Source organism: Primulina eburnea, chromosome 5 (assembly GCF_022965805.1).
Source record: "Primulina eburnea isolate SZY01 chromosome 5, ASM2296580v1, whole genome shotgun sequence".
In the NCBI taxonomy this organism is placed as follows: domain Eukaryota; kingdom Viridiplantae; phylum Streptophyta; class Magnoliopsida; order Lamiales; family Gesneriaceae; genus Primulina; species Primulina eburnea.
In genome coordinates, this window is record NC_133105.1 from 27,872,132 (window position 1) to 27,897,537 (window position 25,406).

The 25,406-nt window shown below is 44.3% G+C and overlaps 2 protein-coding genes across 2 annotated transcripts; both read right to left on the reverse strand.

Annotated features, from left to right (window-relative positions):
- Positions 1–820: 820 nt before the first annotated feature.
- LOC140831476 (uncharacterized) lies at positions 821–1,651 on the reverse strand. Its single transcript, XM_073195232.1, has one exon. The coding sequence runs from the start codon at positions 1,649–1,651 to the stop codon at positions 821–823; it is 831 nt and encodes a 276-aa protein (XP_073051333.1).
- Positions 1,652–20,271: 18,620 nt separating this feature from the next.
- LOC140831478 (uncharacterized) lies at positions 20,272–24,651 on the reverse strand. Its single transcript, XM_073195233.1, has 7 exons — positions 24,408–24,651; positions 23,024–24,291; positions 22,070–22,903; positions 21,823–21,923; positions 21,482–21,716; positions 20,580–21,320; positions 20,272–20,445 (listed from the first exon to the last, which is right to left on the reverse strand). Exons 1-7 carry the CDS (start codon positions 24,649–24,651, stop codon positions 20,272–20,274), a joined length of 3,597 nt encoding a protein of 1,198 aa, XP_073051334.1.
- Positions 24,652–25,406: the final 755 nt, after the last annotated feature.

Here is a 25,406-nt window from a genome sequence, read left to right on the forward strand (position 1 = left end):
TCCTGGGCAAGGAGAATATTATCAGAGATCATCCGGCCCGGAATGATGCCACTCTGTTCGGAGAAACAAGTCTCTCCACCACATCCCTCAGCCGAGAGTACAACAGCTTCGACATGATCTTGTTCGTGACATTGCACAGACTGATCGGACGGAAGTCCGACCAAGCACGTGCACCCTCAACTTTGGGAATCAGAGTAATCGTGGTGGCGGTAAAACTTTGAGGCAAAGGCGAACCCTGGAAAAAATCCAGGACAGCACCAAAAACATCCTGATGGACAATCTCCCAGCAATGCTGAAAGAATGCCGAAGAGAAACCATCAGGGCCAGCAACGCTATTAGGGTGAATGGAAAAGACGGTCGCGCGGACCTCCGCCAAAGAGGGAGTCGCAGCAATACCATCATTCTCCACAGCAGATATGACCGAGGGAAAACCCGAAAAATCAGGGCAGTCGAGCGCAGAGTGCTTCCCGGTAAGAAGATCCTGGAAAAACAAGGCTCCCAACTGCTGAATCAGATCATGAGACGTCAGGCAAACCCCATTTTCCCAGATGCAAAAAATTTTATTCTCCACGCGCTTTTTCCTCACCATATTATGGAAGAGTCTGGTGTTCCGCTCACCATCCTCAAGCCAGTGACAAGCCCCTTTCTGTTTCCAAAAATCCGCCTCCATGGCAGTGATACGGGCCAGATCCTCGTTGCGATCAGACAGAGAAGTCCAATTCATATCAGAAGGATCGGCTTCACAGACAGCTTCGGCTGAACGAACAGTCCTCTCAGCCTCGGTGAGTCTATTGAAGATGTTACCAAAAACATCCCGATTCTACCACCGGAGGTGATGCTTGAGGCGCTTCATCTTGGCAAAAAGCCGAGGCATACCGCTCAGACTGCAAGGCAGATTCCAATTAAGCCTCACAGTCTGCAAAAAACCATGGTGCCTAACCCACATACGCTGGAAGCGAAACGAGCTCGGCCCACGGGCAAAAACAGGAGCGGTAACCAAAAGCGGACAGTGATCCGAAACAGGACGAGCGAGAAGTTCAACCTGAAGCGAGCTGAAATGATCGTCCCAATCAACAGAAACAAAGACCCTGTTCAACTGCTTCCAAATGGTCTTATTCGTCCAAGTAAACGAAGACCCCTCAAAACTAGCATCTATCAGCCAAGAATCTAAAATAAAAGTGTTTAACTCGTCCATAAGTAGCAACATACCACCACGGGAGCCCAAACACTCAGACGCATCCCTGACGACATTAAAGTCACCGTCAACCAGCCAGGGACCCAATACAGGCTTAACCAAAAGCAAAGAATCCCAAAGATCCCTACGCTGAACATAATCACAACTAGCATAGACAAAAGAACAAAATATCTCTGTTGGCAAAAAAGAGGCAGAGTCTCTGATGTGGAGGAACTGAGCATGATCAAAAACACACTCCACCCGCACATCAGCGGCAAAAAATACCCAGATATGACCAGAGAGATTAGAGATGACTCCAGAAAACCCCAAACGGTGAGTCATGTATCTCGGATCCAGATCAATCATGTGCTCCAAAACAGCCAAAACCTTAATCTGTTTCTCCTTCACAAAGGCATGAAGCCTCTGCTGGGACTCCGAACCCCGGAGTCCCCGGATATTCCAGATTAAGCAATTCATGGGGAACAGGTGGGAAAAGGATCCGATCGCTTTTTACGCGATCGCCGACCATCATCCTGAGTTCGTTTTCTGGTATTGGACATATCAGTGTCCAGGATACTACACTCAGACCCACAGCTGACTCTAGACACAGACTGTTGATCAAAGTCCTGATCAGGGTCCCCAGCCGACATGTGACTGGGAATCATCTCAAGAATGGGAGATCCCTGTCGAGCAATCAACTCATCCAGCATAGAAGTAGCATCAGCAGGGGATGCAGGAAAGGATGGGACCGAGTGACTGCTATGATTTTCAAGACAAACCTCCGCAGTGGTAAACACAGTCACCACATCCGGGCGGGAAGAACCAATTGCATCCACGCAATCGACATAAAGAACACTCTCATCGTCTTCAGTCACCATGACCTCAGGGCGGTCAGAAATAGGGGCCTCCTGATAAGAACTCAAACTGACAGAGGGATCAGTACCACCTAATCCTAGCTCCTCAGAGCCTAACTCTGTCTCCTGTAAATGAGAAAGAACTCCAAAAGAGTTCGAAGCAAGAGGATCATCCCTCGGGAGAGCCTGACGAACAGGCCTCCGTCTCTGTGTACGTCGGGGACCATGGCCATTGACATGAAGCCGGGGCTGTGGGCCCAAGACAATAACAGGGGCAACACCCGCAGATGGTGCCAGAGCATGAGGGGCCTCCGGCTGTGGAGGGCCTCGATCAGCAGGCTTGGATCGAGCAAGTTTTGGATTTTTCCCATGGGAGTAGCAAACGTTGGTCGAATGACCCAACATCTTGCAATCCAGGCAATACCCAGGGATTTTCTCATAAACAACATCATTCTCCTGGGTATGATCACCCCAGCCCACCCAAATTTGCTTAACAGGTGGTTCCAACACATTCAATTCCACACAGACTCGAGTAAAAGCGCTCCGAGATGAATCAGCAGTAAAATCATCCATTTTCACCGGGTTGCCCAAGATCTTGGCAAGGGCAAAAAGACTTTTCTTGTTAAACAGGTGAATGGGCAACCCGGGAGACGCACCCAAACAGGGGCGATGGGAGATTCTTCCTGAAGATTGAATTCCGGGGTCCATTTGGAGAAACGGATCCCGAGAGGTCCCACCATCATCTGCCCACGCGTCCAAAAGAACGCATAATCCTCCTCACAATGAAGTGAAATGATCAGAAAACCTCGAGGCAAGAACCTCAAATCAAAAGATCGCTTCAATCCCAAACGAGCAAAAGCCGCAGAAATTTCCGAATTTGGGACTAAGGATCTATTACCAGAAATTTTTCCAACTAAAGAAAACTTAAAAGGCTCGGTCAGAGAAGACATTACCTCATCCGAGAATAAAATACCCGGTTTCCCATTCTTAAGAGTCGGCAGGGGCATTTCATCCATAGCATTCACGACATCTCCAAAGCCATTCTTCCCCGAGCGAGGCGAAGTAGGAGCAAGAGCATCCCTAAATGACACCGGAAACGTATTCGTCGCCCGAGGATCATATTTAGAGGCTGAACCAGTTTTGAATACTGCCGAGTCAACTCGCTGAGTTGACCCGACCGAGTTGACCCGACCGAGTTGACCGCCGAGTTGACCACCGGAGATTACCTAAGATCGGAGATGGCGAGGATATCACAGAACCGGTCTTCAATCCACTAGAACCGAGAATAAGAGGGGTCGGTTGAACCAAAGAAGTTGAGGAAATTCGATTTTGCCCTAGAAATTGGGGGTTTCCGACCGGTGGTCGGAAACCTAAAATTGAACCTGGAAGAATCCTACCCATGACTGGAAGAAGAGCTGGGCCAGAGTAATTGAAGAAATACGCCAGAACGGCGCCGAAAAACCATGAAGAGTGGGACGGAAAACTTGCGTCCGACGCGGAAATCTCAGATCTGAAATTGTCATCGGTGGTGAACGACGATGGAGGTGAAACTGGTACCGTCTGAATCATCTGTGCATGGGCATCACAGATCATGGCTTTGATTGAACCGAGGTTGCTTGAATCAGCCGAAATCGAAGAAATAACTTCCGGCGATCGCGTGAACAGTAAAGGCGAGACTTTGAGCAGCGATTCGGGTTGATCTACGAAATCGTTGAGTGTGAGACTGGAACCAATCGACTCGTCTGCTCGAGGCGAGTCTGATGATGGGTGGTCGGCGCCGGAGGGATCTGAGAACGCCGACGGCGAAGAAGTGGACGGATTTTGGGCATTTTTTATCAGAAAATAAGATGGGTTACCGGACTCCAATGCAGCTGATTTTTGGGTGAATGGGTCGCCGTTATGAGGCGGTTCTGATGGTGGTAGTCGCCGGCCGAGATCCGGCGGCAGAAGCATGGCGGCAAAGAGGCGTGAATAGCGTCGAATTTTAGTGTGTTTTTTCGCACCTTTTACTGTGTGTTTTTTCAGAGAAAATTTTTTTGGGGGCGAAGGGTTTAGGGTTTAGGGTTTTTTTTTTCCCGGAAAACACCATCGGATGCGGGGGGTTAGGCAGACCCCTACCTCTATATATCCACAAAATAAATAGTAACATAATACAGAATAAAAACCTAAAAGAGGAGGTGGATAAGACCAAAACCTCCTCAAAAAGGCTAAAGCTGTAGAAACGTAAAAACAAAGCAATCTAGGGAAGTAAATACAAAAGCAAAACTAACCCTAGAATACTACTAATGAGCGCCAAAAAATAAACAAACACAAGAAGCGCTAATGACCACACATGCTGAGGAAGACAAAATGATGACTGCGAGATGAAAACAGAAGCCAAGCAGAAACTCTCATCCCATAGCCATCACCCTGGTAAATCCAATCTGTCAAAACGACACTAATCTGATAAGATAGCTGACTAGAGTAGCCATCACCCTGGTAAGTCCAATATGTCAAAACCAAGATTCTTCCTACTGTACAAGAACCCATGAATAAAATAGTGTCCGGCTGGAAAGTCACTGTGCAAATGCAAACAAAAAACAAAATGGAGACCGCGATCCAGCCCAAGTCAAAAGCCCTAATGTGAATAGAACCCCGAACCAACAAGCTGCGAGGATGTTGCATCCCAGGGAACAAAATGATGTGAATCTGGCCGGGCATGGCGTTCAAAGGACGGCTAAGGAAGTTCAAAGAGGCCCTACAAGGATTGATGAGCAAGGAAGTAGGTCTCTTGATGCATGGGAGTGAGTGGGAAAAGCCATAGGACATTATTCAAGCATTGTTCAAAAGACCCGAGGCTGCACGGACCCGAGCACGGACCTGCACACGGGGTCCGTGCCCAGTACAGTCGAGAAGGAGAACTCCCGAGTCTACACGACCCTGCTCCGGACCTCTACACGGGGTCCGTGTCCTTTGTTTCCCGGAGAATATTTTGGCCGAGTGTACACGGACCCTCATCAGGAGGCATACACGGGGTCCGTGTCCTATATGTTTTGGCGAGAATATTTTTTTCCTAATTTAGAGTTTTAATTAGTTAGGTAACTAGATTTCATATCTTTGTGATTCGGTATCAATATATAGACTAATTTTTAGTCATTGTAAACTTTTAACTTTTGTTCATTATTGAGTTTATGAAAATTCCTTTGAGAATTCTCTCCACACAAGCTTAAGTTTCGTTATAACTTTTGCGTTGTATCAAATCAAACTTATCAAAAGATTTATCTTTTGTGGCGTTTGTCGATGATTTTCACGAGGGTTGCCAAGGGCGGGTTCTTTGGAGGTTCTCTTGAAACGCGATTGTATCTCTTGTTGATTAATTGTTGCTAGACCGCGTGATCTAGAGGCGATTATCACACCTATCCATTACTTGTTTCAAAGATCGAGAAAACACCACCGTTTCTTTATTCCATCGAATCGAGGGCGTGACTCGGATTTTGGGCGCGTTTGCTTTTCGTGTTTGAAGAATCGCATCACAAACACACCGCAAAAATATAGATCATGTAAAGCCCAACATGAATGGAGCTCTGGACAATAAAAGCACTGAGACATGTCATCCAGAGCGACCATAACATTCGGCCAAAGTGCGAAACCAGTATGTATATATATGTATGTGAAATCCTGACGAAGATGCCCTCCAGGGAATATGAGAGGACCAAAGAAAAGCACCAATAGGGTGAGTGCAAGAGCCCACCCAATCCCGGAGAATATTTTGGCCGAGCGGTACATTTTGACCGCCCGAGCGCCAAAGTATCATTCGGAAAGTGTTGGACAGAAACTGCCGCGCCCGAGCGGTACATTCTTACCGCCCGAGCGCCGCCTGAAATGTGTTAATGTTTTAAGAAGACACGTATGAGATTTCATGCAATATATATGAGTTGAGCTGTCTTCATTTCTCTTCATTCTTCATCAGCAGAACCGAGAACAAGCTTTCCCTCAAGCTTTTCATATTAGAATTGGTATTGTGAAAGATTTATACCTCCAAATTTAAATCCAAGCATAGATTTGAACTCCTATCTTTGAAGACTACAAGAAGATGTAAGTTTCAGTTATTTTCAGCATGTTTCGATATTTGTGTGTTGGAAGAATTCAGATTTGAGTTATAATATGTGTTCTTGATATTATGAGCATCGTAGAAACGTTACCGGATTGATTTTCAGATACCGTATGACGTTGTTTCGAAATTCCAGGATGTATTATGAGAGATTATGCAGATTTTCAGTGTTGAAATGATTGTGCTATTGATGTTGAATTGATTGAGGTTAATCGATTATTGTTATGTTGAGATTGAGTTATCGGTATCGCGAGACTACGCCGTTACGCCGTTGAATTACATTGAAAGCGATTACAGAATTGTACATTGAGATGTATATTGATAGAGTGCACATTTATTATGCTATTTCAGATTTGTATTGACTACTTGGTATTCGAGACTTCGACTACGACACCGACTATTCGACAAGAAAGGTATAATTCATGTGGTCTCGGGATTGCACAACTCGATTCAGATTTGATACGAGTTTCCCTAAATCACATACTAGATTGTTATTACGTTTGATTATGTAATGTCTTGTTTATTGATTTATATTCGAGTCCTGAGATAGGAGATATTGGCAGATTGGCCAAAACTAGATGTTTCGGTGTATCGACGCATAGGAGTAGATTTACTCTATGTGCAGACCCTCGATACAGAGTTGACCGAAGTCTAGGAATAAGACGTACCGTCGCCCCGAGTGGTTGGGTAGGTGACAGACCATCTTATTCACACCGGGATCCCTAGAAATGAGTCGAGTCAAGATTTACATGTTGAATACAGATTTGTATTCTCCTACATGTTTAGATTTTCATTCATGTTACTTGATATATGCTATGCTTTTGTACATGATTATTACATTGCATGCATCCATGTTTTATACTGGGATATGTTCTCACCGGAGTTATCCGGCTGTTGTCGTGTCTGTATGTGTGCATGGCAACAGGTGGGGCAGGATCTGGGTCACGAGCTAGATGAGAGGTTGATGATAGCGTGGAGATCTCGGGCATGAAAGATTTCTAGTGTTTTCTATTTAGATTTGTATCACCTATGTTTGTAGTTGGTATGTAAACACTAGTGTATGGTTGTACTCGACAGACATGTATGTACATTATGTTGGTTATTTCTTATAAAGACAATGTTATGCTTTGACTTACATTTGAGTTAATGTTAAAATTAAAAGCAAATTTTTGACACACATTTTCGAACAAAGATCCAATTAAATCCTAAAAGAATTGAGTTAGAGCCCGGGTCCCCACAACAGGTGGTATCAGAGCAGTAGGTTCTGTAGACTGAGATAGAATAGAATGAGCGGGGTAGATCGAGTCATCTTCCTTGCTTTTGAGATGCTAGCATGATTTATTGCTTTCTCTATTATATGTTGTGTTGTATTATCTGAATTGATTTACAGCATTTCAAGCTTGAATCAGAACCGATTCTCGATCAGAGTCTATGATCAGAGGGGGGCTGAGATAGATGATATTGATTGTGTACTAATCAGTTTGATAATCAGATCTATGCCGCCTAGACGTATACCACAGCCAGAGCAGGGTAGCACATCAGGTGCACAGATGGATGTCACCGCTACACCGATGGAGACCTTATTGAAGAGATTTCAGCCTTTCCATCCGCCTACTCTAAAGGGCACAGAGAGTGCAGTAGAGTGTGAGAGCTGGCTTGATGATATCGAGATGCTGTTTGAGTCTTTGGCATATACTGATGAGCGACGTGTGAAGTTGATAGGGCATCAGATGCAAGAGGTTGCCAAGAGCTGGTGGTTGACTACGAAGAGAGCCTTGGAGCACCGAGGCATTGATATCACATGGAAAGTCTTCAAAGATGAGTTCTATCAGCGCTTCTTTCCCGTTTCCTACCGAAAAGATAAAGGAGCTGAATTTGCGAGTTTGAAGCAGGGACAGTGGAACATCGAGGAGTATGTGGCTAAATTTTCTGCATTGTTACGATTTGCACCGCATGTGGCCGGGAACGACGAGGCAGTGGCCGATCAGTTCATCAATGGGCTGAACCCCGATGTCTTTACCTTGGTGAACACGGGCCGGCCTAGTCCTTTTTCAGAGGCATTGAACCGAGCGAAGGGAGCAGATGCTGGCTTGATCAGGCAGCGAGGGGCTTCCTACGGTGTTCAAGGGCAGAGACCGCCACAGCCTACTACCGTAAAGTTTCCACCACCTCCTCCTCGTTTCGATAGTGGATCTAGTGGTAGTGGCAAGAAGGAATTTCTGAAGGCTAAGGGCAGACAGTTTAAGAAGTCCGGGAGTAGTTCATCGAGTTCGAGTGGATCTCGACAGAAAGGTCAGGGTTTAGATTACAGTGGCGTATATTGTAGCTTGTGTGGAGGACGACATGCAACGGAGCAGTGTCAAGGAGTTATGGGACGCTGCAACATCTGTAGGCAACAGGGACACTTCGCCAGAGTTTGTCCTCAGAGAGGTGCACAACGATTCCAGAGTACAGGGTCATCAGCACCAGTGCCACAGATGGAGAGACAGGCATCCTCTGTACACTCCTTTTAGCCACCATCCACACAGACCCAGCAAAGACCAGGAGGTAGTCAGACGGTGAGTCAGCCTCCCAGACAGCAGGCACGTGTCTTTTCCCTGACAGAGGAGCAGGCGCAGGAGGCTCCAGATGACGTCATTGCAGGTAACTGTTTTCTTTGCGGTTATCCTGTATATGTGTTGATAGACACAGGGGCATCTCATACATTCATATCTGAACATTTTGCATTGAGACATTCATTGCCTGTTGAGTCGATGTCTACAGTAGTGTCTATAGCTTCTCCGTTGGGAAGTGGTTTGATATCTGTGACTACTGTTCGACACTGTATGCTTCAGTTTGAGGGGCATGAGATTGATCTTGATTGTGTAGTACTTGGTTTAGCTGATTTTGATTGTATAGTTGGTATAGACATAATGACTAAGTACAGGGCCACTGTAGATTGTTTCCACAAGATTGTCAGATTCAGACCCGAGATGACAGATGAGTGGAAATTCTACGGCAAGGGTTCCAGATCTCGGATTCCCTTAGTATCTGCTCTGACTATGAGTAGATTGCTTCAGAGAGGAGCAGAGGGCTTTCTCGTATATTCAGTAGACCTACTGAAGTCGAGCCCAGCATTGGCAGATTTGCCAGTGGTTTGCGAGTTTGCAGATGTTTTTCCTGATGAGATTCCAGGGTTGCCTCCGTTTCGAGAGGTAGATTTTAGCATAGATCTTGTGCCAGGCAGTGTTCTTATTTCGAGAGCTCCGTATAGGATGGCGCCGATAGAGCTGAAAGAGTTGAAAGCACAGTTGGAGTATCTTTTGTCCAAGGGATATATCAGACCCAGTGTATCTCCTTGGGGTGCTCCGGTGCTTTTCATTCGAAAGAAAGATGGTTCGATGCGACTGTGTATTGATTATAGGCAGTTGAACAAGGCAACAGTGAAGAACAAGTATCCTTTGCCTCGCATCGACGACTTGTTTGATCAGTTACAGGGATCGTCTGTATACTCGAAGATTGATTTGAGATCAGGGTATCATCAGCTCAGAGTTAGAGACATTGATATTCCGAAGACTGCATTCCGAACCAGGTATGGACATTACGAGTTTGTTGTTATGCCTTTCGGTTTGACGAATGCATCTGTTGTGTTTATGAGTTTGATGAACCGCATTTTTCAGAGATATTTAGATGATTTTGTGATTGTGTTCATTGATGATATTTTGGTATATTCAAAGAGTTTGACTGAGCATGCAGATCATCTGAGAATTGTATTGAAGACTCTGAGAAAAGAGCAGTTGTATGCCAAACTGTCCAAGTGTGAATTCTGGCTGAGACGGGTCGTCTTCTTGGGTCACATTATATCTGGAGAGGGTATTGCGGTAGATCCGAGTAAAGTTGAGGCTGTGATCAGTTGGCCGAGACCGATTTCTGTGCCGGAGATACGCAGTTTCATGGGTCTAGCCGGGTATTATCGTCGTTTTATCCGAGATTTCTCCAGTATAGCGAAGCCTATCACCCAGTTGACACAGAAGAACATGCCATTTGTGTGGTCCGAAGATTGTGAAGCCAGTTTTGTAGAGTTGAAAAAGAGGCTGACTAGTGCACCTGTCTTGACGATTCCTTCAGGTACAGGTGAGTTTGTTGTATACTGTGACGCATCTCACAGAGGGTTAGGGTGTGTTCTTATGCAGTGAGGGCACGTGATAGCGTACGCTTCTAGACAGTTGAAGCCGCACGAGACCCGTTATCCGATTCATGATCTTGAATTGGCGGCGATTGTATTTGCACTTAAGATCTGGCGTCATTATCTGTATGGCGAGAAATTTGAGATCTATTCCGATCATAAGAGCCTGAAGTACCTCTTTTCTCAGTCAGAGTTGAACATGAGGCAGCGACGATGGCTTGATCTGCTGAAAGATTTTGATTGCGAGATCAAGTACTATCCAGGGTAGTCGAATGCAGCGGCAGACGCATTGAGTCGAAAGGTATGTGCTCTTTCCTTATCGACAGTAGGTGTATCGAATTTAGTAGAGGATTGTTGCTTGTCTGGGTTGACATTTGATATAGATAGTAGACCGTTGCGACTTGCTGTGATTCAGATTGAGCCAGATCTGATTTTGAGGATCAAAGAAGCGCAGAGAATCGATCCGAGCGTTCAGAAATCGATTGATATGGTCAGAACCGGTCATATATCAGAGTATCAGGTTAGAGATTCTGTTCTGTATGTGAATAACCGCTTAGTAGTGCCAGATGTTTCAGATTTGAGACGACAGATCATGTCAGAGGCACACTGTAGTCGGTTTAGCATTCATCCTGGTGGCAGGAAGATGTACAATGACTTGAAGACACAATTCTGGTGGAAACAGATGAAGACAGATATTGCAGAATTTGTGTCTAGATGTCTGAATTGCCAGCAGGTGAAGGCAGAAAGAAAGAAGCCCGGGGGTTTACTTCAGAGTTTGTCTATTCCTGAATGGAAATGGAATCACATTTCCATGGATTTCGTGATGAGGCTACCTCGATCTTCGAAGGGCTGTGATTCGATTTGGGTTGTCATTGACAGACTGACCAAATCTGCCTGTTTCATCCCGTACAGAATGACATATCGACATGATCAGATGGCAGAGTTATATGTCAGAGAGGTCGTCAGATTGCACGGTGTGCCGAAGTCGATCGTATCAGATCGTGATCCACGATTTACTTCTGACTTTTGGCACAGCTTACAGCAGGCTTTGGGTACGACTTTACACCTGAGCACTGCTTATCATCCACAGACGGACGGACAGTCAGAGCGGACTATCCAGACTTTAGAGGATATGTTGAGAGCTGTAGTACTAGACTTTGGTACTAGTTGGCAAGATTCATTGCCGTTGTGTGAGTTTTCATACAACAAAAGCAATCAGACTAGTATTGAGATGGCACCGTTCGAAGCCTTATACGGAAAGAAGTGCAGATCTCCGTTGTACTGGGATGATATCTCTGAGGTACCAGAGTTGGGGCCTGATATGATTTGTGAGATGACTGAGAAAGTGAAGACCATTCAGAAGAGAATGAAGACGGCACAGGATAGGCAAGCGAAATACGCCAATGTCAGACGCAGACCGTTGGTATTTGAGCAGGGAGACAGAGTATTTTTTAAGATTTCACCTTTCAGAGGCGTTGTCAGATTTGGCAAGCGAGGAAAGTTGTCTCCTAGATACGTCGGTCCGTATGAAATCCTTGAGAAGATTGGCGATCGAGCTTACAGACTTGCTCTTCCTCCTTCATTATCTGGTAAGCATGATGTATTTCATGTCTCGATGTTGCGTAGATATATGCCAGATAGTTCTCATGTCTTTCAGCCTAACGAAGCCGAACTAGATCAGACTCTGAGCTATGTTGAAAGACCGATACAGATCCTTGATCGGAAAGAGAAACAACTTAGAACCAAGACCATTTCGCTTGTGAAGGTTCAATGGAGTCGGCATGGCATCGAGGAAGCAACTTGGGAGACAGAGTCTGATATGAGATAGAGATATCCTGAGTTATTCACATGATGTAAGTAATTATTCAGCTTTTGTTTACACTGCTGTTTATTTACGCCCTGAGTTGATGCTTGCAAGTTCGAGGACGAACTTATCTCTAAGAGGAGGAGAAATGTAATGCCCGGAAATGTTAAAAATGTGAAGGGTACAATGTTGGAACAGATTCAGTAGCGCCCGAGCGGTAGAAAAGTCCCGCCCGAGCGCCATTGTTCAACAAAATTATGTTTTGGGCAGAAGCTTCCGCGCCCGAGCGGTACATTTTGACCGCCCGAGCGCCAAAGTATCATTCGGAAAGTGTTGGACAGAAACTGCCGCGCCCGAGCGGTACATTCTTACCGCCCGAGCGCCGCCTGAAATGTGTTAATGTTTTAAGAAGACACGTATGAGATTTCATGCAATATATATGAGTTGAGCTGTCTTCATTTCTCTTCATTCTTCATCAGCAGAACCGAGAACAAGCTTTCCCTCAAGCTTTTCATATTAGAATTGGTATTGTGAAAGATTTATACCTCCAAATTTAAATCCAAGCATAGATTTGAACTCCTATCTTTGAAGACTACAAGAAGATGTAAGTTTCAGTTATTTTCAGCATGTTTCGATATTTGTGTGTTGGAAGAATTCAGATTTGAGTTATAATATGTGTTCTTGATATTATGAGCATCGTAGAAACATTACCGGATTGATTTTCAGATACCGTATGACGTTGTTTCGAAATTCCAGGATGTATTATGAGAGATTATGCAGATTTTCAGTGTTGAAATGATTGTGCTATTGATGTTGAATTGATTGAGGTTAATCGATTATTGTTATGTTGAGATTGAGTTATCGGTATCGCGAGACTACGCCGTTACGCCGTTGAATTACATTGAAAGCGATTACAGAATTGTACATTGAGATGTATATTGATAGAGTGCACATTTATTATGCTATTTCAGATTTGTATTGACTACTTGGTATTCGAGACTTCGACTACGACACCGACTATTCGACAAGAAAGGTATAATTCATGTGGTCTCGGGATTGCACAACTCGATTCAGATTTGATACGAGTTTCCCTAAATCACATACTAGATTGTTATTACGTTTGATTTATGTAATGTCTTGTTTATTGATTTATATTCGAGTCCTGAGATAGGAGATATTGGCAGATTGGCCAAAACTAGATGTTTCGGTGTATCGACGCATAGGAGTAGATTTACTCTATGTGCAGACCCTCGATACAGAGTTGACCGAAGTCTAGGAATAAGACGTACCGTCGCCCCGAGTGGTTGGGTAGGTGACAGACCGTCTTATTCACACCGGGATCCCTAGAAATGAGTCGAGTCAAGATTTACATGTTGAATACAGATTTGTATTCTCCTACATGTTTAGATTTTCATTCATGTTACTTGATATATGCTATGCTTTTGTACATGATTATTACATTGCATGCATCCATGTTTTATACTGGGATATGTTCTCACCGGAGTTATCCGGCTGTTGTCGTGTCTGTATGTGTGCATGGCAACAGGTGGGGCAGGATCTGGGTCACGAGCTAGATGAGAGGTTGATGATAGCGTGGAGATCTCGGGCATGAAAGATTTCTAGTGTTTTCTATTTAGATTTGTATCACCTATGTTTGTAGTTGGTATGTAAACACTAGTGTATGGTTGTACTCGACAGACATGTATGTACATTATGTTGGTTATTTCTTATAAAGACAATGTTATGCTTTGACTTACATTTGAGTTAATGTTAAAATTAAAAGCAAATTTTTGACCCACATTTTCGAACAAAGATCCAATTAAATCCCAAAAGAATTGAGTTAGAGCCCGGGTCCCCACACTCCTAATGAGAACTCAAACCGACAGAGGGATCAGGAACACCTAATCCAAGCTCCTCAGAGCCCACCTCTGTCTTTTGCAAATGGGAAAGAACTCCAAAAGAGTTCGAAGCAAGAGGATCATCCCTCGGGAGAGCCTGATGAACATGCCTCCGTCTCTGTCTACGCCGGGTACCATGGCCATTGACATGAAGCTGGGGCTATGGTCTCGGGACAATGACAGGGGCTGCACCCTCAGGTGGTGCCTGAGCAGGAGGGGCCTCCGGCTGAGGAGGCCCTCGATCAGCAGGCTTGGATCGAGCAGGTCTAGGATTTTTCCCATGAGAATAGCAAACATTGGTCGAATGACCCAACATCTTGCAATCCAAGAAATACCCAGGTATTTTCTCATAAACAACATCAATCTCCTGGGTATGATCACCCCAGCCCACCCAAATTTGCTTAACGTGTGGTTCCAGCACATTCAACTCCACACAGACTCGAGCAAAAGCACCTCGAGATGATTCAGCAGTAAAATCATCCATTTTCACCGGGTTGCCCAAGATCTTGGCAAGGGCGAAAAGACTTTTCTTGTTAAACAGGTGAATGGGCAAACGCGGGAGACGCACCCAAACAGGGGCAATGGGAGATTCTTCCTGAAGATTAAATTACGGGGTCCATTTGGAGAAACGGATCCCGAGAGGTCACACCATCATCTGCCCACGCGTCCAAAAGAACGCATAATCCTCCTCACAATGAAGTGAAAGGATCAGAAAACCTCGAGGCAAAAACCTCAAATCAAATGATCGCTTCAATCCCAAACGAGCAAAGGCCGCAGAAATTTCCGAGTTTGGGACTAAGGATCTATTACCAGAAATCTTCCCAACTAAAGAAAACTTAAAAGGCTCGGTCAAAGAAGACATTACCTCATCCGGGAATAAAATACCTGGTTTCCCATTCATAAGAGTCGGCAGGGTAATTTCATCCACACCATTCACGACATCTCCAAAGCCATTCTTCCTCGAGCGAGGCGAAGTAGGAGCCAAAGCATCCCTAAATGACACCAGAAACGTCTTGGGCGCCCGAGGATCAGATTTAGAGGCCGAACCAGTGTTTTTGACTGTTGGGTGAACTCGGTCAACTCGTTGAGTTGACCACCAGAGATAGGGTTGAGCAAAATTTCGGTTAAACCGAATTAACCGACCGAACCGAGCCAATTCGGAAATTCGGTTCGGTTATTTCGGAAATTCGATTTTTAAGTTTAAAAAATATCGGTTATATCGATTAATTCGGTTCGGTTACGGTTTTCAAAATTTTGAAATCGGTTAACCGAATTAACCGATTTATTAAATAATATTATTTAATAAATTTTTATTATTTATCAATATATATATATATATTTAAATTTTAAAATTTAATTTGTTATTCTTATTCCCCTTTCACGATTCACAATCAGATTCCCCTAATTCAAATCATACTTCATCCGCCGCCCACCCTTGATTTGTTATTCTCCACTCTTACTTCATCCGCCGCGGCGCCGCCCACGGCCCACCCATCTCTCAGCGCCGGTCATTCTCTATTCTTCAGTCTTCACTGGTAAGTTTTTAAATACTGGAAATGTGTTTTGTGTGTGTGTCGGCGATAACATAATTGAGGAAGGAAGGCTGCTGAACTATATTGTATCCATTCCTTTTTGCTAATGTGTATATATAATAATATAAAGAAGACCCCATGAGTGGGCTACAGCATCTGCAACCATTTACTCGTCTTTTCTCTTCAAAGTACCCACCATCACTTGGGCGTGGACCCCCACAATCCTCTCCCAGCTAACACACACTCATTCCATCTTATTCCATAGCTTCACAGACACAAACTTTCATGTATTGTTCATGGGTGATTGAGGGAGAAAAATAATGTTCAATATAGGCAGTGAAGTATGGGTTATTTAAGCATCTTCTCCGAAGGAATTTAAGCATAATCTATTTTACTGGCCATAATTGCAGGAACATTGTTTTAAGATTTAATATTGATGAAAATTATATTTTCTTACTTGTAGATGTCGCAAGAAAATATATCAAATATGGATGTTGATGGTAGTTGTTCTATGCCAATGCTACCACCTTCAACTGGGATGGAAACATGGGCAGATTCTAAATCAAAAATGACAAAGCGAAAGCCAATGAAAGCAAGAAGTGAGGCATGGGATCATTTCAAAAAATTTGAAAATGACAAGAAAGATAAAAAAGGCCAAATGCAATTACTGTGATAAGGAAATTTTTTGTGATCCATATAAGAATGGAACTGCGAGTTTAAGGGCTCATATGAACTCATGTAAAAGTCACCCTCATGCGGTTGAAACAACTCAAGCACAATTAAGTTTACAGTCGGGGGAAAAAAAGGGTGAGGTGTCTTTAACATCTTGGAAATTTGATCAAGAAGCTTGTAGAAAAGCTTTAGCTAGAATGATTGTTGTTGATGAGCTCCCTTTCAAATTTGTACAAGGAGAAGGGTTTAAAGTATTTATGGCAATGGTGTGTCCAAGGTTTATAATTCCTTCAAGATGGACGGTTGCACGTGATTGTGTTGGTTTATATACAGCTGAAAAAGAAAGTTTGAAAATTTTGCTGAATAAAGCATCACAAAGAGTTTGTTTGACAACGGATACATGGACATCGATTCAAAAAATCAACTACATGTGTCTAACAGCCAACTTTATTGATAATAATTGGCAATTACACAAAAGAATTATCAATTTTTGTCCAATTACAAGTCATAAAGGTGAGGCGATTAGCTTAGCAATTGAAAATAGCTTAAGGGATTGGGGAATTGATCGAGTTTTCACTATTACAGTTGACAATGCAAGTTCAAATGATGTTGCTGTCAATAACTTTAGAAGAAAGATGGCTAATTGGGATTCTACTATTTTGAAGGGAGTTCATATTCACATGAGATTCGTAGATCTTATAATTAATTTAATTGTTGTTGATGGTTTAAAAGATATAAATGAATCTATGACAAGGGTTAGAGTGTTAGAGTAGGTGCACGTCGAGCCAAGTGTTGGCCGAGTGTTCACAATGAAACTCTATGTATAAACGATCTTTATTTTAATAATATTTGAATTTATTGTTTTGGAACTTCTTTATGTGTATACCCATACTAGTTGCATAGATAAAGCCCTTGAATATACAAATAGTAGAAAGAATATGAGATGCTCATATGATGAGTATCGTGAAACTCATATTTGTAATACTGTATATTCTAAACGGTTCCTAGTCGATTCAGCCGCCACTAAGAAGGATATAGGCCGCTAGAGCTCGAGACTAGTATATGTGATGTGAGTACCATGTTTCATTGGTAGGGGACATTGTGATGTCCGAGCATGCAGATAGGTGCTCATGGTAGAGTGCACTGAACAACCCTCTATAAAGGACTTTCCAAGTGGTTCTCACTTATCGAGTGGAAACGTCCTAGTTTATGGTTGTACACCATTAGTCCTTATGACCCGGGACAACATTGAGACTGTATGTGCTAGACTTACACTTTGACTTGTTTACCGACTCTCATGGGGTCATCAGGTGGCAAGGTTGGGTGTTCTGTCGAAACACATAGGAGTCGATGCATTGTAGTCGGGGATTCACTGCTTACCTTCGGGTATGGATATCCTATTTGTTCTCATGTATGTGTAGGTTGAAATCTCTGATCAGAGTATGGTGGTAATTATGAAAGGGGTTTCATAGATTACACCATCGATGCAACTACGACATGACACATAGTATCGATTCATTGACAACTCTCGATAAACCAATGATTGTCGAATCGCTCAGGATATATGAGTTGAAGGGACCGTACTGTACGCTAACCATAATTGAATGGTTCTTGCATGCACTATCATGTGATACCTAGGGAATCATGTAAGCGATGCTGCTAGGCGTTTAACATGATTGGTTGGGTACTATCAGACTTGAGTTCTGACGTTCTTATTATCAAGGAGTTGATAAGTAAGAATGGAGCAATTGGGGTATGCTCGAATAAGGACATGTTTAGTCCGAATCACATGGAGATGTGAACCCACGGCTAGTTGTATCAATGAACCATTGAGGGCCACACAAGTACTAGCTTTCTAAATCCCGATGAGAAGTAAAATAGTTAAATGTATTGAACGGCTTATAAATGAGTTTATAGGCGTAAGGAAAAAATAGAAGTATGACTTCTATGAGAGAAATATAAATTTTAATTTATGGAAGTGTTCCTAAATGAAAATTTGGCCAAGTGAATAATGTATTTGAAAATTGTGATTTTCATAAACATTATTATTATGGACTAAATTAAATTAATTCAAGTGTTGAATTAATTAAACACTAGTGGACCTTGTAGAGTCCAAATAATTAAATTAATTCAAAGTGTTAAATTAATTAAATAATATTTGGTCTTGTAGAGCTCAATTTAAATAAATTATTTAACTAGTGGACTTGAGTAAATTCAAGTAATGTTTAATTAGTCTCAAATATGTTTGAGATAATTAAATTTAGTCCAAGGTTTTTTAATTTGTTAAAAACCATATAATATGCATGCATGGGAGGTGAAGGGTTGGAGACAACTTTTTCAAATATCAAAGCTTCGCATGCTAAAAGTGTTTTTAGCTTTTTACACTACCAAGACTAGTCTTCCAACCTCACTCCACTCCTCTTGGCCGAAATCTCAACCATTTTTCTCTCCAAGTTTTCTTTTCATTTTGTTCTTCAAATTGTTGGAGAAACAAAATCTTCTCATTGAAAAATCTTCTTGTTTTTCTAGTGCAAAACAAGAAGGGATTTACCTAGCAAGTGGTGGGCCTAATTTTGAAGGAGGAGGAAGCTTGTAGACTTGTCATCCATTCAAGAGCTTTGTTGTTTAACAACAAAGTTGGTGCCATTCATCAACCTCAAGAGGTTGATAGGTAAAACTATTTCTAACACCATATGTATGACATATTTGGTGTTTCATGTATTTTGCTACACAACAATGGGGGGGCCGAAATTTTTAAAGAAAAATTGTACTTCCGTTGCGCTTTCGGTCTCCCTAAATCGTTCCCTAGCATAGAGATGTGGTGAAATATGTTAAGCAATCTCCTGCTAGATTAAGCAAGTTCAAGGAATGTGCAAAGCTTGAAAAAATTGAAAGCAAGAGTTCTTTATGTTTAGATGTATCAACAAGATGGAACTCGACTTTCTTGCTGTTGAATGTAGCTCAAAAATTTGAGAGAGCTTTTGAAAGATTTGATGAACAAGATCCATTTTTTACATTAGATCTTCAATTCAAAAAAATGGGAAATTGTTTTAAATGATGGAAAGGTGATATTTGGAGCAGATGGTAAACCACAAAAAGAAATGAAGACTTTTGATGGGAGACCAACATGTACTGATTGGAGTAATGTAGACTTTTTGCTTCTTTATTGCAAGTTTTTTCTGAAATAACATTGAAGGTTTCAGGTTCATTGTATGTCACTTCCAATACTTTTGCTCATGAGATTAGTTCTAATCATACTATATTGAATGAGTGGCAAGAAAGTGATGATATTGATGTGCATTCCATGGGGTTAAGAATGAAAAAAAAAACCCTAAACCCTAAAAAAAAACCCTAAACCCTAAACCCTAAACCAAACCAAAAACCATTTGCCCCCAAAATATTCTCTCTGAAAAAACACACAATAAAAGCATGAGAAAAACAAAAGGAGGTGGATAAGACCAAAACCTCCTCAAAAAGGCTAAAGCAGTAGAAACGAAAAAACAAAGCAGTCTAGGGAAGTAAATACAAAAGCAAAACTAACCCTAGAATACTACTAATGAGCGCCAAAAACTAAACAATGACAAGCAGCGATAATGACCCCACATGCTGAGGAAGACAAAAAGATAACTGCGAGATGAAAACAGAAGCCTAGCAGAAACTCTCATCCCACAGCCATCACCATGGTAAATCCAATCTGTCAAAACGAAACTAATCTGATAGGATAGCTGACTAGAGTAGCCATCACCCTGGTAAGTCCAATCTGTCATTCTGCCAACTGTACAAGAACGCATGAACAAAATACTGTCCGGCTGGAAAGCCACTATGCAAATGCAGTCAAAACACAAAATGGAGACCGCGATCCAGCCCAAGTCAAAAACCCTAATGTGAATAGAAACCTTAAGCAACAAGCTGCGAGGATGTTGCGTCTCGGGGAACAGACACACACCGCAAAAATATAGATCTTGTAAAGCCCAACATGAATGGAACTCTGGCCAATAAAAGCACTGATACATGTCATCCAGAGCGACCATAACAGTCGGCCAAAGTGCGAAACAAGTATGTAGATATCTGAATGTAAAATCCTAACGAAGACGCCCTCCAGGGAATATGAGAGGACCAAAGAAAAGCACCAATAGGGTGAGTGCAAGAGCCCACCCAATCTCGAGGATACCAAACATGTAGTGTGCGAGTGTCCGAGCCCACTCACACCAGACTAGCAAAATGGGGGAAAAGAGAAACCCCCTAAATAAAAATACCTGCAAAGAAAAGATATACATATACATATAGAAAGACAGAGGAAATGGGTCCAAGTGAAGGGATGGGCTGCAAACAGCTAAGAACATCTATATCTCAGGTAGGGAAGCCCGGAGGTATCCGAGCGAGCAAGTACGGAAATGTGCCTAGGGAGGGAAGGACCTAAATCAAAGGTAAAGTGCCTAAGGGTATGGGCCATCGCCGCCAACGCATCCGCCACCGAATTTCCCACCCGGAATATATTCGAAATATGAACAGACCGCCCCCTCAAAAGGACCAGAATCCTGGATACAATGTGATCAAGACCCCAGCAACATCGACGGGAACGAACGAGCTGAATAGAAGTCAGAGAATCAAGCTCGATCCAAAGAAGGAAAAAAGAATGATCGGAACAAAGGAGAAGACCCCTCCAAACTGCCCAAACCTCAGCCCGGAGAGAAGACCCATCTCCAATGAACTCGCTGAATGAGAGCACAACCCTCCCGGAATCATCCCGAACAACGCCACCCACAGCAGAGTCCCCAGATATACCACGCGAGCTCCCATCCACATTAAGCTTGAAGCACCCGGACGGCGGTCGCAGCCAGCAAACAATCGCCGTCCTATGTAATCTGTGGAGAGCAACCAAAATACCCATCGATCTCGCCACATGAAACACACCCAGCCAATGTCTGGGCTTGACAATACACGCAGAGTGGGCGAGACGAAGGTAAGACAAAATGTGGTACTTCACTGTCTCCCCAGAGATGGGAAGATGACGGTGCTTAGCATCGTTCCGCGCAGTCCAGAGGAACCACAGGACGATGCAAGGGAGAAACTCGCGCACATGGCCCCCTGGGACCAGACCAAGTTTCTTTTCCACGCACTGAGGAACAAACTGAATTCCTCAGTGACGGGAATACGGACCCGAAAAACAGCGCCAAATAAGCGCCAAACAGACCGAGCTACCGGGCTGCCAAGGAATATGTGTGTGAATGTCTCGTACATCTCACAACCCTGACATCTCGAAGCTAACGCAAAACCCCGGCGCTGGAGTACCTCATCAACCGCGGACCACACACCGAGAGGACAAGGGTGCGTCCCCGAGCCAAGTGTCATCCCAAAAGGATACATCTCCAAGACCAACGCGCTAGCAAATGCCAGTCTCCGCACGAGGGCGGATCCTAAGGAGACGACGCCAAATTGGGGATATAGAACCACGGGCGGGGACACAGGCAGGAGCATCCAGCTGGCAATACTTCCGGCAAAGGAATCTCGCCCATAGAGAGGAGCCCTGCCGAAATCTGAACCACAATTTTATAGAAAAACATTCCACGAGATCTTTCAATCTGCGGAATCCATGGCCCCCCTCAAGCACGGGGAGGCAAGTCCGAGACCACCGGGCCCAGTGCCACTGCCTTTCCAAGGGTCTCGACCCCCAGAGGAAGGCATTGAAGGCCAGCTCAAGCCTCTCCATGACAGCAAGAGGTGGCTGAACCACCTGAAACAGATAAATTGGCATGGAGAGGAGAACGTTATGTATCAGGTTCATGCAGCTACCTGGGGAGAGGGTCCGAATCTCCCAACCCTCTAACTTCCTACGAACAGACTGTAGGAGGGGTTCAAAAAAGGAGCATGTTCGATTACCCTGATAAAGGGGAACTCCGAGGTACCTGAGGGCAGATGACCCTTGGCGAACCCGGTGATGCGCAAAAGCAGGGAGCGGAGGTGCCCAGAGCACCTCGGAGGCAAGATCAAAGAACTCTTTGCAGCATTCACACGCTGCCCCAAACAGTTCTCGTAGTGATGCAGAAAATCGACAAGGCGCTGCATACCACGAGACCCACCACTGGCAGAAATAATGACATCATCAGCGTAAGCCAGGTGGGAAACCAAAATATCACAATCAGAACGATACCTCAGCGCAGGATGCTGCAGGTAGAGGCGGTCAAGACCACGAGAAAGATACTCCGCCCCCAATACGAAAAGTAGGGGAGACAGGGGATCACCCTGTCTGAGACCTCTAGTGGAGCTAAAGAACCCCGAAAGAGAGCCATTAATGTTCACGGAGAAGGGACAGTGAGAAATGCAGGCCGAGACCATCGACACCACTCGCTCTGAGAAACCAAAATGCCTGAGGACCCCAAAGAGGAAAGACCACTGGACCCTATCATAGGCCTTGGCCATATCCAACTTCAAGATGACATTACCACCACGAGTGGGGAGAGTAAGACTGTGAGTGAGCTTCTGGGCAAGGAGAATATTATCAGAGATCATCCGGCCCGGTACGAAGCCACTCTGATTCGGAGACACAAGTCTCTCCACCACACCCCTTAGCCGAGAGTACAACAGCTTCGAAATGATCTTGTTCGTGACATTGCACAGACAGATTGGACGGAAGTCCGACCGAGCGCGTGAACCCTCGACTTTGGGAATCAGAGTGATCGTGGTGGCGGTAAAACTTTGAGGCATAGGAGAACCCTGGAAAAAGTCCAAGACAGCACCAAAAACATCATGATGGACAATCTCTCAGCAATGCTGAAAAAACGCCGAAGAGAAACCGTCAGGGCCAGCAACGCTATCAGGGTGAATGGAAAATACGGTCGCGTGGACCTCCGCCAAGGAAGGGGTCGAAGCAAAACCATCATTCTCCTCATGAGAGATGACCGAGGGAAAATCCGAAAAATCAGGGCAATCGAGTGCAGAGGGCTCCCTAGTAAGAAGATCCTGGAAAAACAAGGCTCCCGACTGCTGAATCAAATCATGAGACATCAGGCAGACCCCATTCTCCCATATACGAAAACTCTTTTTCGCCACGCGCTTTTTCCTCACCATATTATGGAAGAGTCTGGTGTTCCGCTCACCATCCTCAAGCCAGTTACAAGCCGCTTTCTGTTTCCAAAAATCCGCCTCCATGGCGGTGATGCGAGCCAGATCCTCATTGCGATCGGACAGGGAAATCCAATTCGCAGCAGAAGGGTCGGCCTCACAGACAGCCTCAGCTGGACGAACAGCTCTCTCAGCCTCGGTGAGTCTATCAAAGATGTTACCAAAAACATCCCGATTCCACCACCTGAGGTGATGCTTTAGGCGCTTCATCTTGGCAAAAAGCCGATGCATGCCGCTCAGACTGCAAGGCAGATTCCAAATAAGCCGCACAGTCTGCAAAAAACCATGGTGCCTAACCCACATACGCTGGAAGCGAAACGAGCTCGGCCCACGGGCAAAAACAGGAGCGGTAACCAAAAGCGGACAGTGATCCGAGACAGTACGGGCAAGATGCTCAGCCCGAAGCGAGCTGAAATGATCGCCCCAATCAACAGAAAGCAAGACCCTGTCCAACCGCTTCCAAATGGTCTTATTCGTCCAAGTGAACGAAGACCCCTCAAAACCAACATCGATCAGGCCAGAATCAAGAATAAAAGTGTTGAACTCCTCCATGGGTAGCAACCTACCACCACGAGAGCCCAAGCACTTAGACGCATCCCTGATGACATTAAAGTCGCCACCAACCAGCCAGGGACCCAAAACAGGCTTAACCAAAAGCAAAGAAGCCAAAAGATCCCTACGCTGAACATAATCACATCTAGCATAGACAAAAGAACAAAATATCTCTGTCGGCAAGAAAGAGGCAGAGACTCTGATGTGGAGGAACTTAGCATGATCAAAAACACACTCCGCCCTCACATCAGCAGCAAAAAATACCCAGATATGACCGGAGAGATTAGAGATAACTCCAGAAAACCCCAAACGGCGAGTCATGTATCTCGGATCTAGATTAATCATGGGCTCCAAAATATCCAAAACCTTAATCTGTTTCTCCTTCACAAAGGCATGCAGCCTCTGCTGGGACTCCGAACCCCGGAGTCCTCGGATATTCCAAATTAATCAATTCATGGGGAACGGGTGGAAGAAGGATCCGATCGCTTTTTACGCGATCGCCGACCATCATCATGAGTTCATACAAACGATCCGAGTTCTTTACCCCCCCGAGTCCCATCGTTTGTATGATTATCAATCTTAATGGGAGTGTTCAAAACCTTCGCAATAGCACAAAGGCTCTTCTTGTCATAAAGATGGAGGGGTAACTCCAGAAGTCGGACCCAAACCGGGGCAAGTGGAGACTCCGCCTGGAAATTGAACTCCGGAGTCCATTTGGAGAGCCTGATACCCAGAGGACCGATAAACAGATTGCCCCTGGTTTCAGAGACGAGCATAATCCTCCTCATAGGAGAGGACAATCACAAGAAAACCCTTTGGTAAGAATTTCAAATTATATGGTCTCCCAAAACCGAAAGTGGCAAAAGCCGCAGATATAGCATGATTGGGCACAATCGATCGGTTGCCAGACCAAAGCAAACTTGAACGGAGCAGATAAAGATGAAATGGTCTCATCCGAGAAGTGAATGCCCGGCTTATATTCCTTAAAGGACGGCGCAGGCATCTCATCCATCGACCCAAGAACATCCTCGAAACTGTTCTTGGTTGTCCGAGAGGACAACGGGGCCAAAACATCACGAAATGACAGTGGTGGTGTAACAGTAGCAGTAGGACCAGAAAAACCTGAAGAAGTACCTGGAATAGTAGATTTGACTGGCCGAGCTCGTGGGGTTGACTTTGAAATGTTGACCGTTGACTTCCCAGTTGACTTTTCGACCGAAGTACCACCGTGGAACGGCACCGGCGTGAAGAACACAAAACCAATACCAGCCGGAGCAGAACCGGTCGGCGGAGGGGTCAAATCAGAGGGAACAGTAGCCGGAAAATGAGATGAAATTGAAATTGCGCGTTTCCGACCACGATCGATTTTTCAGAAATTGAGGTTACAGGGCTCTTACCCATGTCTGGACGAACAACTCTGGAATTTTGATTGAAAATATTTGCCGGGACGGCGCCGGAAATCGAGGAAGAAGGTGACGTGAACAACGCGTCCGACGCAGAAAGCTTAGAACTGAAATTGCCGGTCGATGCGAACACTGTTGGA